The 19,319-nt window shown below is 41.4% G+C and overlaps 1 protein-coding gene across 9 annotated transcripts in view; it reads left to right on the forward strand.

Moving 5' to 3' along the window:
* Positions 1 to 19,319, forward strand: part of SLC20A2 (solute carrier family 20 member 2) — a 116,912-nt gene that overhangs the window by 77,536 nt on the left and 20,057 nt on the right. For all 9 annotated transcript variants that reach the window (XM_064272771.1, XM_064272772.1, XM_064272770.1 and 6 more), the window contains 3 exons: positions 8,144 to 8,260; positions 13,937 to 14,140; positions 15,675 to 16,266. In XM_064272771.1, the coding sequence (XP_064128841.1) occupies positions 8,144 to 8,260; positions 13,937 to 14,140; positions 15,675 to 16,266 (913 nt within the window). The remainder of the gene's footprint in view (positions 1 to 8,143; positions 8,261 to 13,936; positions 14,141 to 15,674; positions 16,267 to 19,319) is intronic.

Genomic DNA, 19,319 nt, shown 5'->3' on the forward strand with positions numbered 1-19,319 from the left:
CTATGGTTGGCCTATGCTTCCATCTCTTCTTTTTCTCTTCCCCATCTGTTATGGATTGAATTGTGTCCCCCAAAGATATATATATATATATATATATGTGTGTGTGTGTTGTAAATCCTGACCCCTACACCTGTGATTACAGCCCCATTTGGAAATGGATTTTCTTTGTTATGTTAGCAAGGCAGAGTTAATATAGGGTATGTCTTAAATCAATCTCTTTTGAGATATAGAAGAGCAGATTAAGCAGGCAAGCAAGCAAGCAGAGATGGAGGAAGATAGATACCAAGCCACATGAAGATCTCCGAGAAACAGAAGCTGAAAAGAGATGAGGACCTTCCCTAGAGCAAACAGAGAGGGAGTCTTCCCCTAGTGCTGGCACCCTTAGTGTGGACTTCTGGCCTCCTAAAACTATGAGAAAATAAATTTCTGCTTGTTACAGCCACCCACTTGTGGCATTTTTTGTGATAGCAGCACTAGATGGCTAAGACACTCTCTTTTACTGCAGTTTTATTCCACAGTTGCAAAAATGATTGTCTTACCGGGAGAGTAAATGATTCTAGGGAAAATTAAGCTATATGATGAATGACACAGTAGGGTAATATAAATACTTCCTAGGGTTGTTGTGAGCAATAAATACTATAAATGCTAACTTCTATTGAGCTGAGATTTCCATGAATTAATCCCCCCAACTCCTCTAGGAGATTGGTACTATTGCCAGCCCCGTTTTATAGGTGGAAACAAGCACAGTGAAACTAAGTACCCAAAGTCATGTAACTAGTAAGATGGTGATCCATAATTTGAACTGGGCAGTCTGGTCCAGAGCCCAAGGCTTTTACTCATGACACTGTACTGATAGGTGTGATAGCATAGATAAAGCACCCAGTATAGTACTTGGCACATAATGTTACCGTAAATGATAAAAATTGAAACCTTGGTGACATAGTGGCTAAGAGCTGCGGCCACTAACCAAAACGTCGGCAGTTCAGATCCATCAGGCGATCCTTGGAAACCCTGTGGGGCAGTTCTGCTCTGTCCTATAGGGTCGCTTTGAGTCAAAATCGACTCGATGGCAGCGGTCGGTGGCGTAGTGGTTAAGAGCTTGCCTGCTAACCAAAAGGTCAGCAGTTCAAATTCACCAGCTGCTTTTTGAAAACCCTGTGGAGCAGTTCTGCTCTGTCCTATAGGGTTGCTATGGGTTGGAATTGACGTGACAGCAAAGAGTTTGGCTTTTGGTTTTTCGAGTACCCAGCACATAATGTTACCATTAATGACAATAAAAGTTACATCAACCCTTAATTAGTTCATTCCTTTCCCTTGACTGCCTTTAAGAAATGTTTTCTTTTCCAGTATATTCAGGATAACCCAAAACCAAAACCGTTGCCATTGAATCGATTCCAGCTCATAGCAGCTCTATAGGACAGAGTAGAACTGCCTCAGAGGGTTTCCAAGGAGCAACTGGTGGATTCGAACTGTCGACCTTTTGGTTAGCAGCCTTAGTTCTTAACCACTGCACCACGAGGGCCCCATATTTGGGATACGGATTATATACTTTTGCATATATTCAATACACTAGCTAGTGTGAAGAGAGTGACCACCCCTTTTAATTAGGGATTTAAGCAATTTATATAAGGATCTCGAAGGTCATTATTCAATTGAAAGCACAAACAGTATTCTCAGTCCTAGTGTTAGTGTTAATTACCTTGGTTGGGCAACTCTTATGTCAGGAACGTAACATCTCACCTCCAGAGCCTCTGTTCCTCATTATAAAGTGGCCTTCGTTAAAGGATTACATGAGAGAATGTGGGCAGAGCCCTTAGTGCAGTGTCTGGCTAGTTTGCTATCATCAGTCATGATTAGTCTCATCTCTTTGGCCTTACATTGCCAGCATATTCTGAGTCATCCTATCTTTCTACTTTTCCCACACATTTTTGTATGAAATTTTTCTTTCTTGGAGTGTTCAGGGGTGGTTGCCTAGAGGAGAAGGAAGGGAAGGAGAAGAAGGCCATGACACTGAAGGCCCAACCATTTTGTTCCTCCAGTGAGTCAGAAAAAGACTTTGCTAATATTGGTTCCTGGGAAATGTTTGTAGAATATCCAGTAGATGAGTCCAAGTTTTATTTTTATTTAAACATTGAAGGTTATTTTTTTCCCTTCAAACTAGACTTGAATTACAAACTATTTCTTCATAGGATACGTCTCTGCTTGTCCAGCTCTTGTAAATAGCCTCATTGTCATGTTTGGTGAAGACGTCGAGCTAAGGAAAGAGTCCCATCAACAGTCACCAACGGTCCATAGTTCCTTTCCGCAGATGTCTACCTGTCTGGAATGTATTCTCCTGGTTCCCTTTCTTCCTTAGAATATTTCCATTCGGCACATACGGGGCTCAGAGATAAAAGGAAAGACAGAAATTCTCTGAGAAAGATGAGTGGGACATTAATCTTACCCAGCTTTAACTTTCCGAGATTTTGATAAATAGCATTTTTATACATGGAAATGGAGTGGGGATGTGTTTGATCATGAGTTATGGTGTTTTTTTTTTTTTAATTTCCTCTGCTCCTCCACTCTAAATCATTATGAAGTTGCTTGTAGCTTTAGGCTTAGTTTGATTTGTTTTACTTTTATCTGACGTGACTTTTCTCAAAGAAGTCATTCTTATACTTCAAAGACAGAGCTAGCATTTGAAAAAACTGTCTTTGTATTTTTGTTTTTTTAAAAAAATGATTTGCAAGGGTCAAAAATAACTTTAGGAAATAAAGTGCTTACTTTAGTTGGATACAAGCCTAAATAAGTTTATTTTTTTTAGGTGTATGGGACCTGGTTTTTATTCAGTGTTTAAACAGTGAATCGTGAAATTCATCACGTGCCTCTTTGAATACTCGAAGCAGGTCACCTAATTAGGCCTCTGATAAGTCAGTGGTTCTCCAGGTATATTCCCCAAACTGGCGTCTTCAGCAGCATTTGGTAACGTGTCAAAAATGCAGGCTCTCAGGCCCCCCCGAGCCGCAAATCAGGAATACTGGGGTTCAGCGATCTGTGCGTTAACAAGCCCTCTAGATGATTCTGATACAGCTGCAGTTTGAGAACCACGGCTCTAATCACCTCTTTTACCAGAAATTCCACATCGCTACCTCGTTAAGGCTCTTAAGTAATAGATGCCCTTAAAAGTTCTGACTAGCACCCGCTGTTCGTTGTTCGCTCTTTTTTTATCAGCATGTGAATTCTCACACTTAACCAGGCCTTGGTTCTGGTTTCCCCAGAGCAAGTCTGCACCTGAGAAAAGCCAGTCTCTTTCCCCTCCCCTTCCTTCTCCTCCTCATGCTTCCTCTTCTCTAGCCACCGCTGCTGCTTCTGGTCCAGTCCCAAGGAAATCAGAACATTACACCACCCTCAGCCCCCAGCTGGCTTGGTGAAGGAGCTTTGTTGAGAGAGGGTCTCTGTATTCCATGTTACAGTTTTACAGTGCCCAGCTGTGGAGAAGCCAGACATTGTAACGGCAGTGATTCCTAGCCCTGGTTTGGAAAAGCTGTGGGTAAGAGGAGTCTCCAGTTATCACCAGGGGTTGGAGTCAAGACAGGGTGATTTAAATTCACTTCTTAAAATTATTATAAATGAGCTCTGGTTTGAGAAAGCTCATACCATATGCCACGGGGTGGTGGGGGAAGGAAAATCTAAATTATAGTGCAAATTAGGGAATATCTTTTTTAAGAGTGTTTCATTTTCTTAAGTTGCTCCAAGATTCATTTTGGAGTGAGCACCTCTAATGCTTTGGACATGCTGATCTAAAACAAGAAGAGAAAACAAAAAACTAGTAACCCCGGTTATCAGGTGACGCAGGGCTAGTAAAGATTGATCTTGCAAATGGCGCAGACCTTCACTTACGTACACCCGTGGAAAAATGTCGCGATATTTTGTTAGGTGAAAAATGGAAGCACAGAACAGTATGTATAGTATAATTCTGTTGTTGGGTGCTCTCAAGTCAGCTCCACTCATAGCGACCTCACGTGACTGAGTAGAACTGCCCCATAGGGTTTCCTAGGCTATAATCTTTACAGGAGTGGATTGCCAGGTCTAAAACCCTGGTGGCATAGTGGTTAAGAGCTATGGCTGCTAACCAAAAGGTCAGCAATTGGAATCCACCAGGCACTCCTTGGAAACCTCATGGGGCAGTTCTACTCTGTCCTGTAGGGTCACTATGAGTCGGAATTGACTCAGCGGCTACAGGTTTGGTTTGGGTTTTGGTTCCTCGGAGGAGCGGCTGGTGATTTCAAACTGCCTATCTTTTGGTTTGCAGCCGAGTGTTTAACTGTTGCACCACCAGGGCTCCTAGTATGGTTCTGCTTCTGTTAAGTTTTTTAAAAAGGATGTGGGTCCTCACACACACTCCATACTGCGTGCTTGTGTGTATCTAGAAAACGACTAGAAAGGTAGCCACTGTACAGAATCAGTGTTTCTCTGGAAAACAGGTTCAGGAGGGAAGGGTGATGGGGAAATGTCATATTTTTACATCAGACATTTTTGTATTGCTGATATTTATTTATAAAATTATAACTTAAAAAATAACAGATCTGTGTACTGAATCAACAGGTCTGATTTACTTTATGGGCCCCTGGTGGTGTGGTGGTTAAGAACACAGGCTGCTAACCAAAAGGTCAGCAGTTTGAATCCAACAGCTGCTCCTTGGAACCCATATAGGGCAGTTCTACTCTGTCCTATAGGACTGCTGTGAGCTGGAATCAACTCAGTGGCAATGGGTTTTTGTTTTTATTTACTTTATGGACTGTATTAATGACTGTGACATATGAAAAACACAATGTGTAGCAAAGTGGTGGACTGTGAGTTTTTAGAAAAAGTTCTCTTTCTTCCCCCAAATCACTTGACTATTCTTCTGATCTTTTAGGGATTTGGAATAACTTTGTAAAGATGTTTGAGGTTAGAACTAAATCACTATTCATCATATCTTTGTTGCTCAGAAAATGAAAGGAGCTTGAGATGAAAGGCCGTAGAGTGGCTGGAGCCGGGAACTGGGATCCAGAGCTCCCAGCAATGGTTGCTGGCAGCTGCTCTTGGCTGGGTGAACGCCAATAATTCAAGCTGTGCCCTACTTTGTGCACCCACAGAATGTAATGGTATTCCATGTCTGATGACCCTCTTAAGGTGTCATTATTTAGAAACAATTTGAGATCCTTAGCAGGAAGGGCAATTTAATGCAAAGTATGTTTGTCAAAAATTTTGTTTTACTTAAGTCAACCTGAAATTTTGAGGGGGGAAAAAAGTTTGCCTTGGGTGTACATTGATTCAAATACTTTTCTATGCAGAATTTTTGTATTTAATTAGTTTTCATCCATGAAATTTGATTTTATATATTTAGTACAATTTGGAACTGTATAACATAAACAACTATTTGCTTGCATTTCTCAGGCTTTCAAAATAAAAGCCTTGTGTCCTTTTGATGCTCTTTTAAATTATTAAATTGCTGAAATAATTTGGTAAGGCCCCTGGTTCCATTCTTCTCCTCTCTCCTCTCTTACTCCCTGTCAGCAGCTTTTCCCCTGTTTTGCTGGACTCCCTTGTTCCTTTTCTTTCCCCATGATTTCTTCCTCTGCCTCCCCACCTCTCCCACTCTCAGTGATGCTACCAGGGTTTCCAAAAAGCTTTATAGCTGACCTCATTTTCTCCCTTTCAGATGTTGGTCCTGACACCCTCTAGGACCCAGTGTGACCCTAGTGAGAAGCAAAGAGGGAGGCTTGCTTTGGGGCCTTGCTCAGCGTGGATGGAAACAGGGCCAGACAGCAAAATTGTTCACTCTTGTTTTTTTAAAAATTATATCCCAAATTGTTTCCCTCTCCCCCCTCCAGTATCTAGGGCTTGCCCTGCTGAGCTCAGGTGAACACAATAAAGCCAAAAGTAGCGCAATTAACAGTTTTGTCATCCACCAGACCAGGAGCCACAAAGCAAACAGGGACAGCCTCTTCAAAAACCAAATGCTTTGAAGCTCCAACAATGATTAGTTTTGATGCTAATTGATCAGTTTAATGTTGGTAATTGACAGCACTCAGTTTGGCAGGAAACAGCTTGGAGGATACAGGCCACAGGAAGGGCTGTGCCCATAGCTTTTTGATGTAACCAGGAATGTGGGAGTGGACCAGTCCTGCATTATAAGTGCCTATAAACCCATCAGTAACAACTTAGCTATAATTAAGTTAGGTGATTCTGGGTTTTTTGTTGTCGTCAGTTTAAAAAATATATATATGTTAATGTCATTTCCCCATTTATGTCATTAGCCATCTAGTCTGTAATCTACAATGATCAAAATGTTTAATACATACCTTAATTGAATAACTTTGAGCTGATTTATATGTGTAAGATGGTTCGCGATACAACAAAGCCTGCATCATGAAGGATGTATCCAATCTAAGAGCAACGTTTTAAATAGTTTACTCCTTTACATTTTTCAGAATTGTTTAGTAGTTTACAAAAGTGACATGCTTGTCGTGTATTTTAAAAGAGTTAACAGAACAGAAGTATATGTACTAAGAAGCGAAAGCTCCACTCCAGTTTCCCATAGCTCCACAGAAATAACCATTGTTAGCAGTTGAGTGTCTTGCCGGAACGTTTTTGTAGACTTTCACACGTGACGGGGCGTAGAAGTGGGGATGTTTTCATTTTAAACAGAAATTGGATCAAGTTATGTATATTGTTATACAGCTAGCTTTATTATCTACTTCAAATCCACCAGCCGCCCCTTGGAAACCCTATGGGGCAGTTCTACTCCACCCTGTAGGATCGATGTGAGTCGGAATTGACTCAACAGCATTGGGTTGAGTTGGGTTGGGTTTTCCCTTTGTTATCTTGAGCCTCTTTCCTTTAGTTCATAGAGATGCACCTCATTTTTATGACTGCACTAAAATCATTTCACGTTTCCATATGTGTTGCATATATTAGTTGTTTTGCTGATTTTTACTGTTACAAATGATGTTTGGATGATTACCCTTGAACATATATCTTTGTGCTCGTGTGTGAGTGTGGGCTTTTAAATCACGCCTGCAGATGAGTGTGAAGCGCATCCACAAGTGACAGAAGATGCGCGACATTCAGAGCGATGAGCTTTGCAGCCATTGGCAGCGCTCTGAAAATATGGGACTCTTAAACCACGACATGCAATTTCACCTTTTTGTTGGCTAATGTAATTGCAACTTAGCGTGCATTATTTGGTGTTAATAAAAGGTGTTTCTGTCTTGTAATTCCATGAGTTTGAAGGTCAGTGCCTTTTTTTTTTTTTAAGTCATTTTAACCATTTTTAAGTGTACACTTCAGTGGTATTAAGTACATTCACAACATTGTATAACCATCACTACTGTCTATTTCCAGATCTTTTTTAAACATAAATTGGATCAATTGCCGTACAGCCAGCCTTTATTTACCCACCTATTACCTTTATTACCCTTGGCCTCTTTCCTTCTGTTTCCCAAACAGAAACTCAGTATCCATTAAGCAATAACTCTCCATTACTCCCGCCCCTCATCCCCTGGTAACCTCCGTTCTACTCTCTGTCTCTATTAATTTGCCTATTCTTTTTTTTAGATAGAAGGTCAATGTCCTTTAAAATATGTGTATTTCTAAGCTGATTTTAAAAAAGATTTGAGTATGAGGTCAGAATGCCATGTCCATCTGAGCAGGGCTGCTTGACTGCTGACGAGCCGGAAGAGGTAGCAGTCGTTGGCGTGTACAGCTTGCCAGACCTCAGCCTCTCACTGGGCTGGCCCTTAGGATGGAAGATGGCGGACTCATTTCTTAACCACACATGTTCACTGGTGAATTCAGATATCGAGATAATATGCAAACGGTTTTATTATCAACTTAATATGCTGTTTGTGCCAAATGGGAAATGTTTATCTTACTAACCAATGTAACCACATATCCACAATGTATAGTGAACCTTAAACACACACCATTTGTAGTGTCTCTTAAATACTACCCCAGAAAGTACAGCACTTTTTTTTTTTTTTTTTTTGGCAGGGAGTTTTATTACATACAAAACCCAGGTGGTTAGTTTTAGATTTGGGGAATGGAAAACATACTGATATGAGCCTTGACCTTTCAGAAAGTTGCCAATAACAACACTGCTGTTCATTTACATTCCCAGTGCTTGGCCTGGTTCTTCCCATGTGGGCAATAGCACTCATTTCCTTTGGCGTTGCTCTCCTCTTCGCCCTTGTTGTGTGGCTGTTCGTGTGTCCATGGATGAAGAGGAAAATAACAGGTAAGAGCTTTTCTATTCTTCTGATTTACAAAAACGCTTCTGATTCCTAAAACTTCAGATGCCATGTGTAATCATGCTTACTAATGGAGGGAAGAGGGGGCGTGGATAGCTCTAGAATGTACACTGTGATACATCCCTAGTCCTCTGTCTCCTGGCTTTCAACCACTTTCTGACTCAGACCTTTTCTAGATAAGTGGATGTTAACTGTGCAGTCAGGTTCTTCCAGCCTCGTGAAAAACATTAGCTTTTAGGGAAATGCAAGTTAAAGTCACAGTGAGATATCATGTCACACTCACAAGAATGGTAAAACTAGCAATTCCAAGTATTGGTGAAGAAGTGGGGTAACTGGAATTCTCACACCTTTATGGTAAGAATGTCAAGTGATGCAACCAGTTTGGAAATTAGTTTAGCTGTTTCTTATAAAGTAAAGCATAGACATGCTACATGACCCAGTAATTTCACTCTGAAGTATTTATCCAACAGAAATGACAACATACATTCATAAAATGACTTGTACATAACTATTTAGTCATAATAACCAAAAACTGGAAGCAACCCAATGTTCACCAATAGGTGAATGGATAACCAAATTGAGGTATATTCATGTAATAGCAGACTAAGCCAAAAATCCAAACCTGTTGCTGTCAGGTTGATTTTGACTCTTAGCAACCCTATAGGACAGGGTAAAACTGCCCCATTGAGTTTCCAAGGCTGTAATTTTTAAGGAAGCTGACTGCCACATCTTTCTTCTGCAGAGCAGCTGGTGGGTTCAAACTGCCGACCTTTCAGTTAGTAGCCAAGCACTTAATCACTGCATCGGCAGGGCTCCTTCAATAGCAGACTACTCAGCAGTAAAAGAAATGAACTACCAGTAGACACAACAACATAATGAATTTCACAGACATTAGGTTGAGCAAAACAGTACATACTATATGATTGTATTTTTATAAAATTGGAGAACAGGGGAAAATATAATGATTAAAATGAGATTACTGGTTGCAAAGGAGCACCAGGGAATTTTTCAGGATCATGGAAATGTACTCTGTCTTAATTGGGGTAATTTTATAGGTTATATGTAGTGGTTATGGCTGTATATACTTGTCACAGGTCATCAGCCTATACACTTAACATATATGAATTTTGTTATATGTAAAGTGTACCTCAGTAAAGATAATTTTTAAAAAAGAAGAATATGGCTTGGAAAGTCAGCCATGGCTATTTTCCTGGCACCAGTGACACAATTAAATTCCAGGCCCTGACGCTGCATGTTTTGTAGGGTTTCTATATTTAAAAAAAAAATTTTTTTTTTTTCCATTTGGCTTTGGAATGTGTTTGCAGTCATATTTCAAGATGGCTGTATCTGAGTTTGAAAATCCATATTTCAAAGAATGCCTAAATAAAATGAAGAGACATACCATGCTTATGGATTGGATGTCTCAATATAATAAAAGTATCAGTTTTTTCCAAATTCATCTTTAGATTTAACAAAATTTTGATAAAAATCCTAGCAGGATATTTTATAGATTTAAACAAGTTGCTTCTAAAATTTACAAGGAAAGGCAAAGGAACTAGAATAGTCAAAACAATTTCGAAAAAGAATAAAATTGGAAGACTCACACTACTGACTTTAAGACTTACTATAAAGCTACATGATGTCCCTGGAGAAGGACATCATGCTTGGTAGAGAGCCAGTGAGAAAGAGGAAAACCCTTAACAAGATGGACTGACAAAGTGACTGTAACAGTGGGCTCAAGCATAACAATTTGAGGATGGCACAGGACTGGGCAGTGTTTTGTTCTGTTGCACATGGGTCACTATGAGTCAGAATCGACTTGAAGCCACCTAACAAGGACAACAACATAAGGCTACAAGCCAGTATGATATTAGCGAAGAGACAGACACATAGATCAATTGAATAGCATGAGTCCTGAAATAAACCCACAGAAATACAGCCAGTTGATTTCTGAAAAAGGTACAGAGGCAATTCAGTGGAGAAAGATAGTGTTTCAACAAATGGTGTTGAAACAATTGGACATCCATAAGCCAAAAAAGGAGCCCTAGTGGCTCATGGCTAAGAGCTCAACTGCTCTCTTAGTTATCTAGTGCTGCTGTAACAGAAATACCACAAGTGGATGGCTTCAACAAACAGAAGTTTATTCTCTCACAGTGTAGTTGGCTAGAAGTCCAAATTCAGGGCATCAGTTCCAGGGGAAGGCTTTTGCTCTGTTGGCTCTGGAGGAAGGACCTTGTCATCAGTCTTCCCCTGGACTAGGAGCTTCTCAGTGCAGGGACTCCGTGTCCACAGGACACACGATTCTCTTGGCTCTTGTTTCTTGGTGGTATGAGGTCCCCATGTCTCTCTGCTCGCTTTTCTCTTTTATATCTCAAAAGAGATTGGCTTAAGATACAACCTAATCTTGTAGATTGAGTCCTGCCTCATTAACATAACTGCCGATAATCCCACCTCATTAACAACATAGAGATAGGATTTACAATGCACAGGAAAATCACATCAGATGACAAAAATGGTGGACAATCAGACAATACTGGGAATCATAGCCTAACCAAGTGGGCACACATTTTTGGGGAGCACAATTCAGTCTGTAACAGCTGCTAACCAAAAGGTCAGCGGTTCAAACCCACCAGCTGCTTTTCGGAAACTCTATAGGGCTGTTCTGCTCTGTCCTATAGGGTCACTATGAGTCGGAATTGACTCAACGGCAACTGGTTTGGTTTTTGGAAACCACCCCCCCAGAAAAGGAAAAAATGAACCTCCATCTAAATTTCCCACTTTATAAAAAATTAACTCAAAATGCATCATAGATCTAAATGCAAAATGAAAAACCATAAAACTTTCAGAAAAAAGGGAAAACTTTTATGACTTTGAATTAAGCAAAGTCTTTAGATATGACACCAAAAGCACAACCCATAAAGAAAAAAGTTGATAAATTGGACTTAATCAAAATTTAAAACTTTTGCTCTATGAGAAAAACTGTTAAGGGAATGAAAAGGCAAAGTACAGATTGGGAGAAAATGTCTGGAAATCACAAATCTGATAAAGGACGTGTATCTAGAATATATAAAGAAATCTAAAAAGTGAACAATGAGCAAACAGACAACCCAGTTAAAAATAATCAAAAGATTTGAACAGATACTTCAAACAGTGGTGACCCAGTCCCACTCCTAAGTATTTACCCCAGAGAATTGAAAACTTACATTCACACAAAAACCTGTACATGGGTGTTTCTAGCAGTTCTATTTGTGATCACCCCAAACCGGGAACAGCTCAAATGTCCTTCAGTGGATGAACGGATAAACAAACTGGCAAACTGGTATCTCTATCCAGTAGAATACCATTCAGCAATAAAAAGGAATGAGCTATTGTTATATGCAACAACATGGATGAATTGCAGAGATATTATACTGAATAAAAGAAGCCAATCTCAATTTTATATACTGTATGGTTTCATTTATATGACATTCTGGAAAAGGCAAAACTACAGGGACAGAGAACATATCAGTGGTTGCCAAGGATTAGAATTGGGCGTAGGATCTGACTACAAAGGGAATTTTAGCGGGATGATAGAACTTTTCCGTGTCCTGACTGTGATGGTGGTTATACTAATCTATACATGTGTTAGAACAGAGTTGTGTATATACACAGGCACCCACACACACACACAATTCAATTGCATGTAAATTAAAAAAAAAAAAAAAAAAAATTTAAAAGCTAATCATAAAAAAAATTCTTATTAATACATACAACTTCAAAACAATAATGAAGCCATGTAGATCCAGAACCAAAAACCCGTTGCCATCAGGTCAATTCCAACTCATAGCGCCATTACAGGACAGAGCAGAACTGCCCCATAGGGCTTCCAGGGAGCGGCCAGTGGATTAGAACTCCTGACCTTTTGGCTAGCAGCCGAGCTCTCAACCACTGCGCCACTAGGGCTCTGCCATATAGATAATGGGCTGATAATCAACTTCTTTATCCTCGCCTTATGTAGCCGCATCCTGCTGTATGCTGAGAATAAATAGCACCTTTACATAAATACAGAGTACGGCCCTAAGATGGGAAACCCCGGTGGCATAGTGGTTAAGTGCTACAGCTGCTAACCAAAGGGTCACTAACCAAAGGGTTGGCAGTTCAAATCCGCCAGGCGCTCCTTGGAAACTCTATGGGGCAGTTCTACTCTGTCCTATAGGGTCGCTATGAGTCGGAATCGACTCGACGGCACTGGGTTTAGTTTCTTGGTTTGGGCCTAAGATGAACCACCCGTCAACATACTGTATATCTGGTTCAGCCTCATGGAAGTGATAAAATATATTTAAATGCTTTGATTTTTAAAGGCTTTTCTGATAGCAGAACCATCATGTCAAAATAGACTTCAGAAATCTTTGTGTTGGTATTCTTCCTCATCCTGAAGTCCCAGGAGATTTATGGTCAATACTTTTTGATATTTCAATATGGTTTCCTGTTTTAGTTATTTTTTTAAGTGCGGCCTAACAGTTAAGTCTAAGCGGCCTGCGTTTGAATCTTGGCTCTGTCTGCCACTGACTAGCTGTGTGACCTTGGGCAAATTACTTATTTTCTCGGTGCCTCACTTTGCTCACTAATAAAATGAAGAAAATAACAGTAATACCTGTCTGATGTAAGTGTTAACTATTATTGTTACCATTAGATGTCATGTAACATCGTAACTTATATTATCATAGTTATCATCTTCTGTCATCTATCTGTCTCATGAATAGTATCTTCTCTCATCTATATTGTAAGCTGAGGTCAGAGAAATTTATATACTCTTTGTGTGTGTTCCCGGTAGTATATAAAAGAAATTTAGTTTTTAAAAAATCTCTATATATCTGACTCTCTAGGTAGATACAGAGATTAGATATGATATAGGTTATAGATATGTTGTTGTTGTTGGGTGTCATTGAGTTGATTCTAACTCATGGTGACCCCATATGAAAGAGTAGAATTGGCTCATAGGGTTTTCTTGGCTGTGATCTTTATGGAAGCAGATTGCCAGTTCTTTCTTCTGTGGAAATGTATATAGATTAAGTATAGATGTAGTATTTATCCACAAGAGGAACTGAAGTATATTTCCAATTCAATTCTATAGGCGAGAGCTTAGAAATTGGCTCAGGATAATTTGTAAGCAATGAAATAATTAAATTAGCAGCACCGTGTATTAGATTTGATTAAAAAGAATGCTAGTGGTCTTTAAAATCCTTTTTAAAATCCCTTGTTGTGTTTCTTCTGGAAGTAAGTGATTTTAAAAAGTAAATAGGATCTCCATGTTTCTTTTGAAGAAAATAATTTACTCCTTAAAATTTGATAACCTGAAGAAGTTTGAGACCGATCACTTAAAGAATTATAGAATGTTAGATCTAGAAGGGACTTGGATGATATAACCTAACCCTCTCTTTTTGTTGTTTTTGGATAAGATATTTCAGGTCCTAAGCCCTCATCTTTTCCCTGACAGCCTCGTTTTCTGGCTTGAATTTTCCAGATAATTAATTGAACTTTATACTTTATTTTCCCTGGTTCTAGATGTAACTTACTTTTTTTGTTTGTTCCCAAAGTAAGTACTGAAGTATACAGATATATGTTCATTTTTTAGTCCAAGAATTCTCTTCCACAATTTTCAGTCACGACTTTGTTTTCCTTAGGCCAATTGCAAAAAGAAGGTGCTTTATCGCGCGTATCTGATGAAAGCCTCAGTAAAGTTCAGGAAGTGGAGTCCCCTGTATTTAAAGAACTGCCAGGTACCAAGGCTAATGATGACAGCACTGTTCCTCTCACGGCGTTGGCTGGGGAGACCTCTGGGACCTCAGAAGGCACACCAGCAGGAAACCATCCTCGGGCCTCATATGGTAAGACATGGGCTGAGGGCTTGGGTTTGCACGGTGGCAGAGAGAAGTTCCTCAGGGGGTAACCAGCTGGGTCTGGGGTGGGCAGTCACGTTTTTAAGTTTCCCCCAATTTTATATTTTGAGAAAAACTCAGAGGCTAAAAAGGCCTTGGGAAACCATTCTTCAGTCAACAGAGCAGGGTTATGCCTGTCCTGTGACTTTCTTCCAAGAGATATTTATAGTCTTATCAGAGGCGCCAGGGGCCCACACACTGTGTCTCTGTACAGTGCTTACTCAGCTACACGTGTGTATTGTCCATGCTTTAGGGCTTACCTAATTGCTGAAGACGGGTTTGCTCAGCTTACTGAGGATCCCTTCCTCATGGAAGACAGGTAGAGAAAGCTAACGTTGGCTCAAAAGAGCTTGTTCCCACCATAGAATCATAGAAACCTTAGAAAACATCAACATCATCCTGGCATGTTCTTTTGTTCCATAACATTTGTGGACAATCTTGGGCAAGCCCAGCCTCTGCCCAAGGCTCTCTAGGCTGCTTTTACCTCCCTGCAAGGTGGCCCCTGGCACCAGCCTTCCAGAGGTGCGGCCCTTGACTTGGCCCAAAGAAAGCCAATTAATTGTTCCCTGCCAATATGACAGGTCCTATGTTCTGACTGTCCTGATTGGCCTTTTAAGGAGCACCTGTAATGTCCCTCATATATGGAGTTTTTATAAAATAGGTTCCTTTTAAGGACTCTTCCTTTTTTGGTATCTAGAAACAGGACACAGTGGTAATTTCAGAAAGACTTTTTTTTTTTTTTTTAATTTTTATTGTGCTTAAAATCTTCTTTTCTTTTAAGTGAAAGTTTACACATCAAGTCAGTCTCTCACATAAAAACTTATATACACCTTGCTGCATACTCCCAATTACTCTCCCCCTAATGACACAGCCCACTCTCTGCCTCCACTCTCTCTTTTCGTGTCCATTTCACCAGCTTCTAACCCCCTCTACCTTCTCAGGAGATGCCAACATAGAGAAAGACACTCTTTAGGAGAACTTAAACAACAGCCTTTAAAAAGTACTGTGTTAGTAGTTACACCCTTTTGTTATGTTTGTAAGTTTCTTTTTTTTTTTAATTGTAATGGGCTTTAGGTGGAAGTTCACAGCTCAAGTTAATTTCTCATTCAAACATTTATACGCATACTGTTTTGTGACGTTGGTTGCAATCCCCACAATGTGATAGCACACTCGCCCTTCCTGCCAAGTTCCCTATGTCCATTTGTCTAGTTCTTGACCCTTCCTGCCTTCTCGTCTGGCTTTTCGATAGGAGTTGCCCATTTGGTTCTGTTTCTTTTATTTTATTTTAACTATATTACATGTCCTTCATAGTCAATTTAGAAAAAAAGTTTTAAATATATAGAAAAAATAATAGTCACTCATAATCCAACCTTCTAGAGATAGCCACCATTAAACACAGGAGGCGGTGGGAGAGTGTTTCCTCCCAGACATGATTTTATATTCAAAAGGCCAGAAAAGTAAAGATGTGTTTAACCCTTTTCAGGAAGGGCACTTTCCATGACTCATGGCTCTGCGAAGTCACCCATCTCCAACGGCACATTTGGTTTTGACGGCCACACGAGGAGTGATGGCCACGTGTACCACACCGTGCACAAAGATTCGGGGCTTTACAAAGACTTACTGCACAAAATCCATGTAGACAGGGGGCCTGAAGAGAAGCCTGCCCAGGAAAACAACTACAGGTTTCTACGGCGAAATAACAGTTACACTTGCTATACAGCAGCCATTTGTGGGATGCCAGTGCACTCGACTTTCAAAGCTGCTGATTCGTCATCTGCACCAGAGGACAGTGAAAAGCTGGTGGGTGACACCGTGTCCTATTCTAAAAAGAGACTTCGCTATGACAGCTACTCAAGCTACTGCAATGCAGTCGCGGAGGCTGAGATAGAGGCAGAAGAGGGAGGTGTGGAAATGAAGCTGGCGTCTGAGCTGCCCGATCCCGAGCAGCCCCAGGAGGACCCCATAGAAGAGGAAAAGGAGGAGAAAGACACAGCAGAGGTGCACCTCCTGTTCCATTTCCTGCAAGTCCTTACTGCCTGTTTTGGCTCCTTTGCTCACGGTGGCAATGACGTGAGGTAAGTACGTTGATTCCTTCATTCAACAAGGATGTGCTGAGGGTCTGCCATGTGCCAGGTACCAGTGTGGGCACTGGGGTACAGCAGTGACCAAGTCAGGCAAAAATCTCTGCCATTAAGGAGATCACATTCTAGTTGCGGGGTGGGAGTGGTAACAGACATTAAACAAATAAGTAGCATGTCTAGGATGATACCCAGAAAACCAAACCTGTTGCCATCAAGTCGATTCTGACTCCTGGTGACTCCATGTGTTACAGAGTAGAACTGCCCCATAGGGTTTTCTTGGCTGTACTCTTTATGGAAGCAGATCACCAGGCCTCTCTTATGTGCTGTCGCTAAGTAGGTCTGAACCACCAACCTTTAGGTTAATGTCGTAAGTTGCCATTGACTCACTTCCAACTCATGGAACCCCATGTGTAGGTTAGTAGTCGAACACAAACCGCTTGTGCCACCCAGGCACCATCTAGGGTGATGAACCAAAACCCATTGCTGTCGAGTCAATTCTCACTCCTAGTGACCCTACAGGACACAGTAGAACAGCCCCATAGGGTTTCCAAGGAGCAGATGGTGGATTTGAACTGCTGACCTTTTGGTTAGCGGCTGAGCTCTTAACCACTGTGCCACCAGGGCACCATATCTAGGATGACACCAAAAAAACAACCAAACCCATTGCTGTCGAGTCGATTCTGACTCATAGGGACCCTATAGGACAGAGTAGAACTGCCCCATAGGATTTCCAAGGAGAAGTTGGTGGATTGGAACTGCTGACCTTTTGGTTAGCAGCCAAACTCTTAACCACTGCACCTTGATAAATGTTAAAGGAAAAAATAACAGGAAAAGGGAATGGGGACACTTGGGGGGGTGTAGCTTTAGATTGGCTGCCCAGGGAAGGGCTGGCCCAGTGTGACCTGAAGGGAGTGAGGGAAGCAGCCATGGGCATCTGGGACAAGAGCATTCCAGAAGAGGGACCAGCAGGCACAAAGGCCTGAAGCAGGAGCGCGTCTAGAGTATTCTAGAAACAGCAAGGAGGCCGCAGAGGGAAAAGTGTAGACAGTAAGATCATCGAGTCCCAGAGGCCCAGCATATGCAGGGCTGTATAAACAGAGAGGAATTTTTACTCTAGAGAGAGGGGAGCCATTGGAGGTTTTGAGCAGAAGTTGACATGATCCACGTTTAACAGGATCACTGGGGCTTTGTTTTGTGAATGGACTCATGGGAAACCAGGGCACAAGTAGGGAGACTAGTTAGGAGGTTATTGCAAGAATCCAGGGGAGAGTGATACGGCTTAGACCAGGGAGTGGCAGCACAGATAGAACCTGCATGTATTTTGAAGATAGAACCGATAGGATTTGCTGACAGATTAGATATGGGGTGTTAGAGAGAAGAAGCAGGCCCACCGTTCTGGCCTAAGAAATATAAGAATGGGGTGGCCACGTATTAGGAGGGGCTCCTATGGGAGGAACAGATTTGGGTCAGAATAACCGAAGCTTGGGTTTGGACATGTTAAGTTTGAGATGGAGTCCCTGTGTGGTGCAAGCTGTTAGTGCCATTGGGTACTAATTGAAAGGTTGGCAGTTCAAGTCCACCCAGAGGCACCTCAGAAGAAAGACTGGCAGTCTACTTCCAAAGAATCAGCCATTGAAAACCCTACAAAGCACTTGTACTCTGACACACAGGGTGGGCATTGCCATGAGTCAGAGTTGACTCCACTGCACCTGGCTGGCTGGTTTTGAGTCTGAGGTGCCTTTGATATCTGAGTGACACGGCCGAGTGGGCCCTGACCCTGGGAGCCCGAAGTGCAGGGACGAGGTCCAGGCGGGGACTCCTTTGTCTGCTCGGAAGGAGTGTGCGAATGGGAAGGAGCACCTGGGGAGTGAGTGTAGCTAGAGGAGAGAAGACCTGAGCCCCGAGCACCCTAGAATTTAAGGGCCTGGGAAACGAGGAGGCAACAGCAAGAATGAGATTTGTCAACTCTAAGTTATGAGAACTTTCAGAGAGGTTACTTGTCGTGTGTACTCGGCATCAGCGTGGAAGCAGACGTTTGTACACCCTCAAATCTGTTCTTTATTCATTTAAAATTTGTAGTGTGTTTGTTTTCAGAACTGCAAACAAAGCATTAAACTGGTCACTTAGCAGCTTCCTGCTCATTCCCTTTGTCAGCAGACATTTATTGAGCACCTACTGTGTGCAGATGGTGTATGAAGCCCTGGAGCTAGAAAGATGAATAAAATATGGTCTGTGCACTCCATTTGTTCAGGGCTTAAGAGAGAGCAGACGTGTGAGCAATAACTAGTGCCATGAGTGGTAACTGAGCCCAGGGAGAGGACAGAGGAGGGGGACCAGCTCTGACTGAGGGAACTGAGAAAAGCTTCCAGAGAGAGGGGACATTGTAGCAGGGCCTTAGAGGGTTTAACAGGAGTTTGTCAAACAGAAACGGGGCAACAACGTTTTACATAGAGGAAATGCTATATATTTACTCACCCTCTTTTTTTTTTTTTTTTCTTCTGAAGACACTTTAATACAGTCATTTTTTTTTCCTGACAAGAACTCATACACATACACAAAAACCTGAATCTAGTTTAATTTGGGGCTCTCAGAATTACTGCTAATGTGATCACCTAATTCCCCTTGATTCAGTCGTAGAGTTCTAAAATTTTCTGGCTAAGATTTTCTTTTGCTGGAGGCAGCATAGCAAGGAGGTTGAAAGTGTGGGTTCTAGGGACACTGTTGGAATTTTTTTAATTGTACTTTAGATGAAGGTTTATAAACTAGTTTCTCATTAAACAATTAATATATAGTCTGTTTTGTGACATTGGTTGCCAACCCCAAGACATGTCAACACTCTCCCCTTCTTGACCTTGGGTTCCCCATTCATTAACCAGTTTTCCTGTCCCTTCCTACCTGCTCGTCCTTGGCCCTGGGCTGGTGTGACCATTTAGTCTCATTTTGTTTTATGGGCCTGTCTAATCTTTGGCTGAAGGGTGAACCTCAGGAGTGACTTCAGTACTGAGGTAAAAGGGTGTCCAGGGGCCATACTCTAGGGGTTTCTCCAG

The sequence above is a fragment of the Loxodonta africana genome, chromosome 19 (assembly GCF_030014295.1).
Source record: "Loxodonta africana isolate mLoxAfr1 chromosome 19, mLoxAfr1.hap2, whole genome shotgun sequence".
NCBI lineage: Eukaryota > Metazoa > Chordata > Mammalia > Proboscidea > Elephantidae > Loxodonta > Loxodonta africana.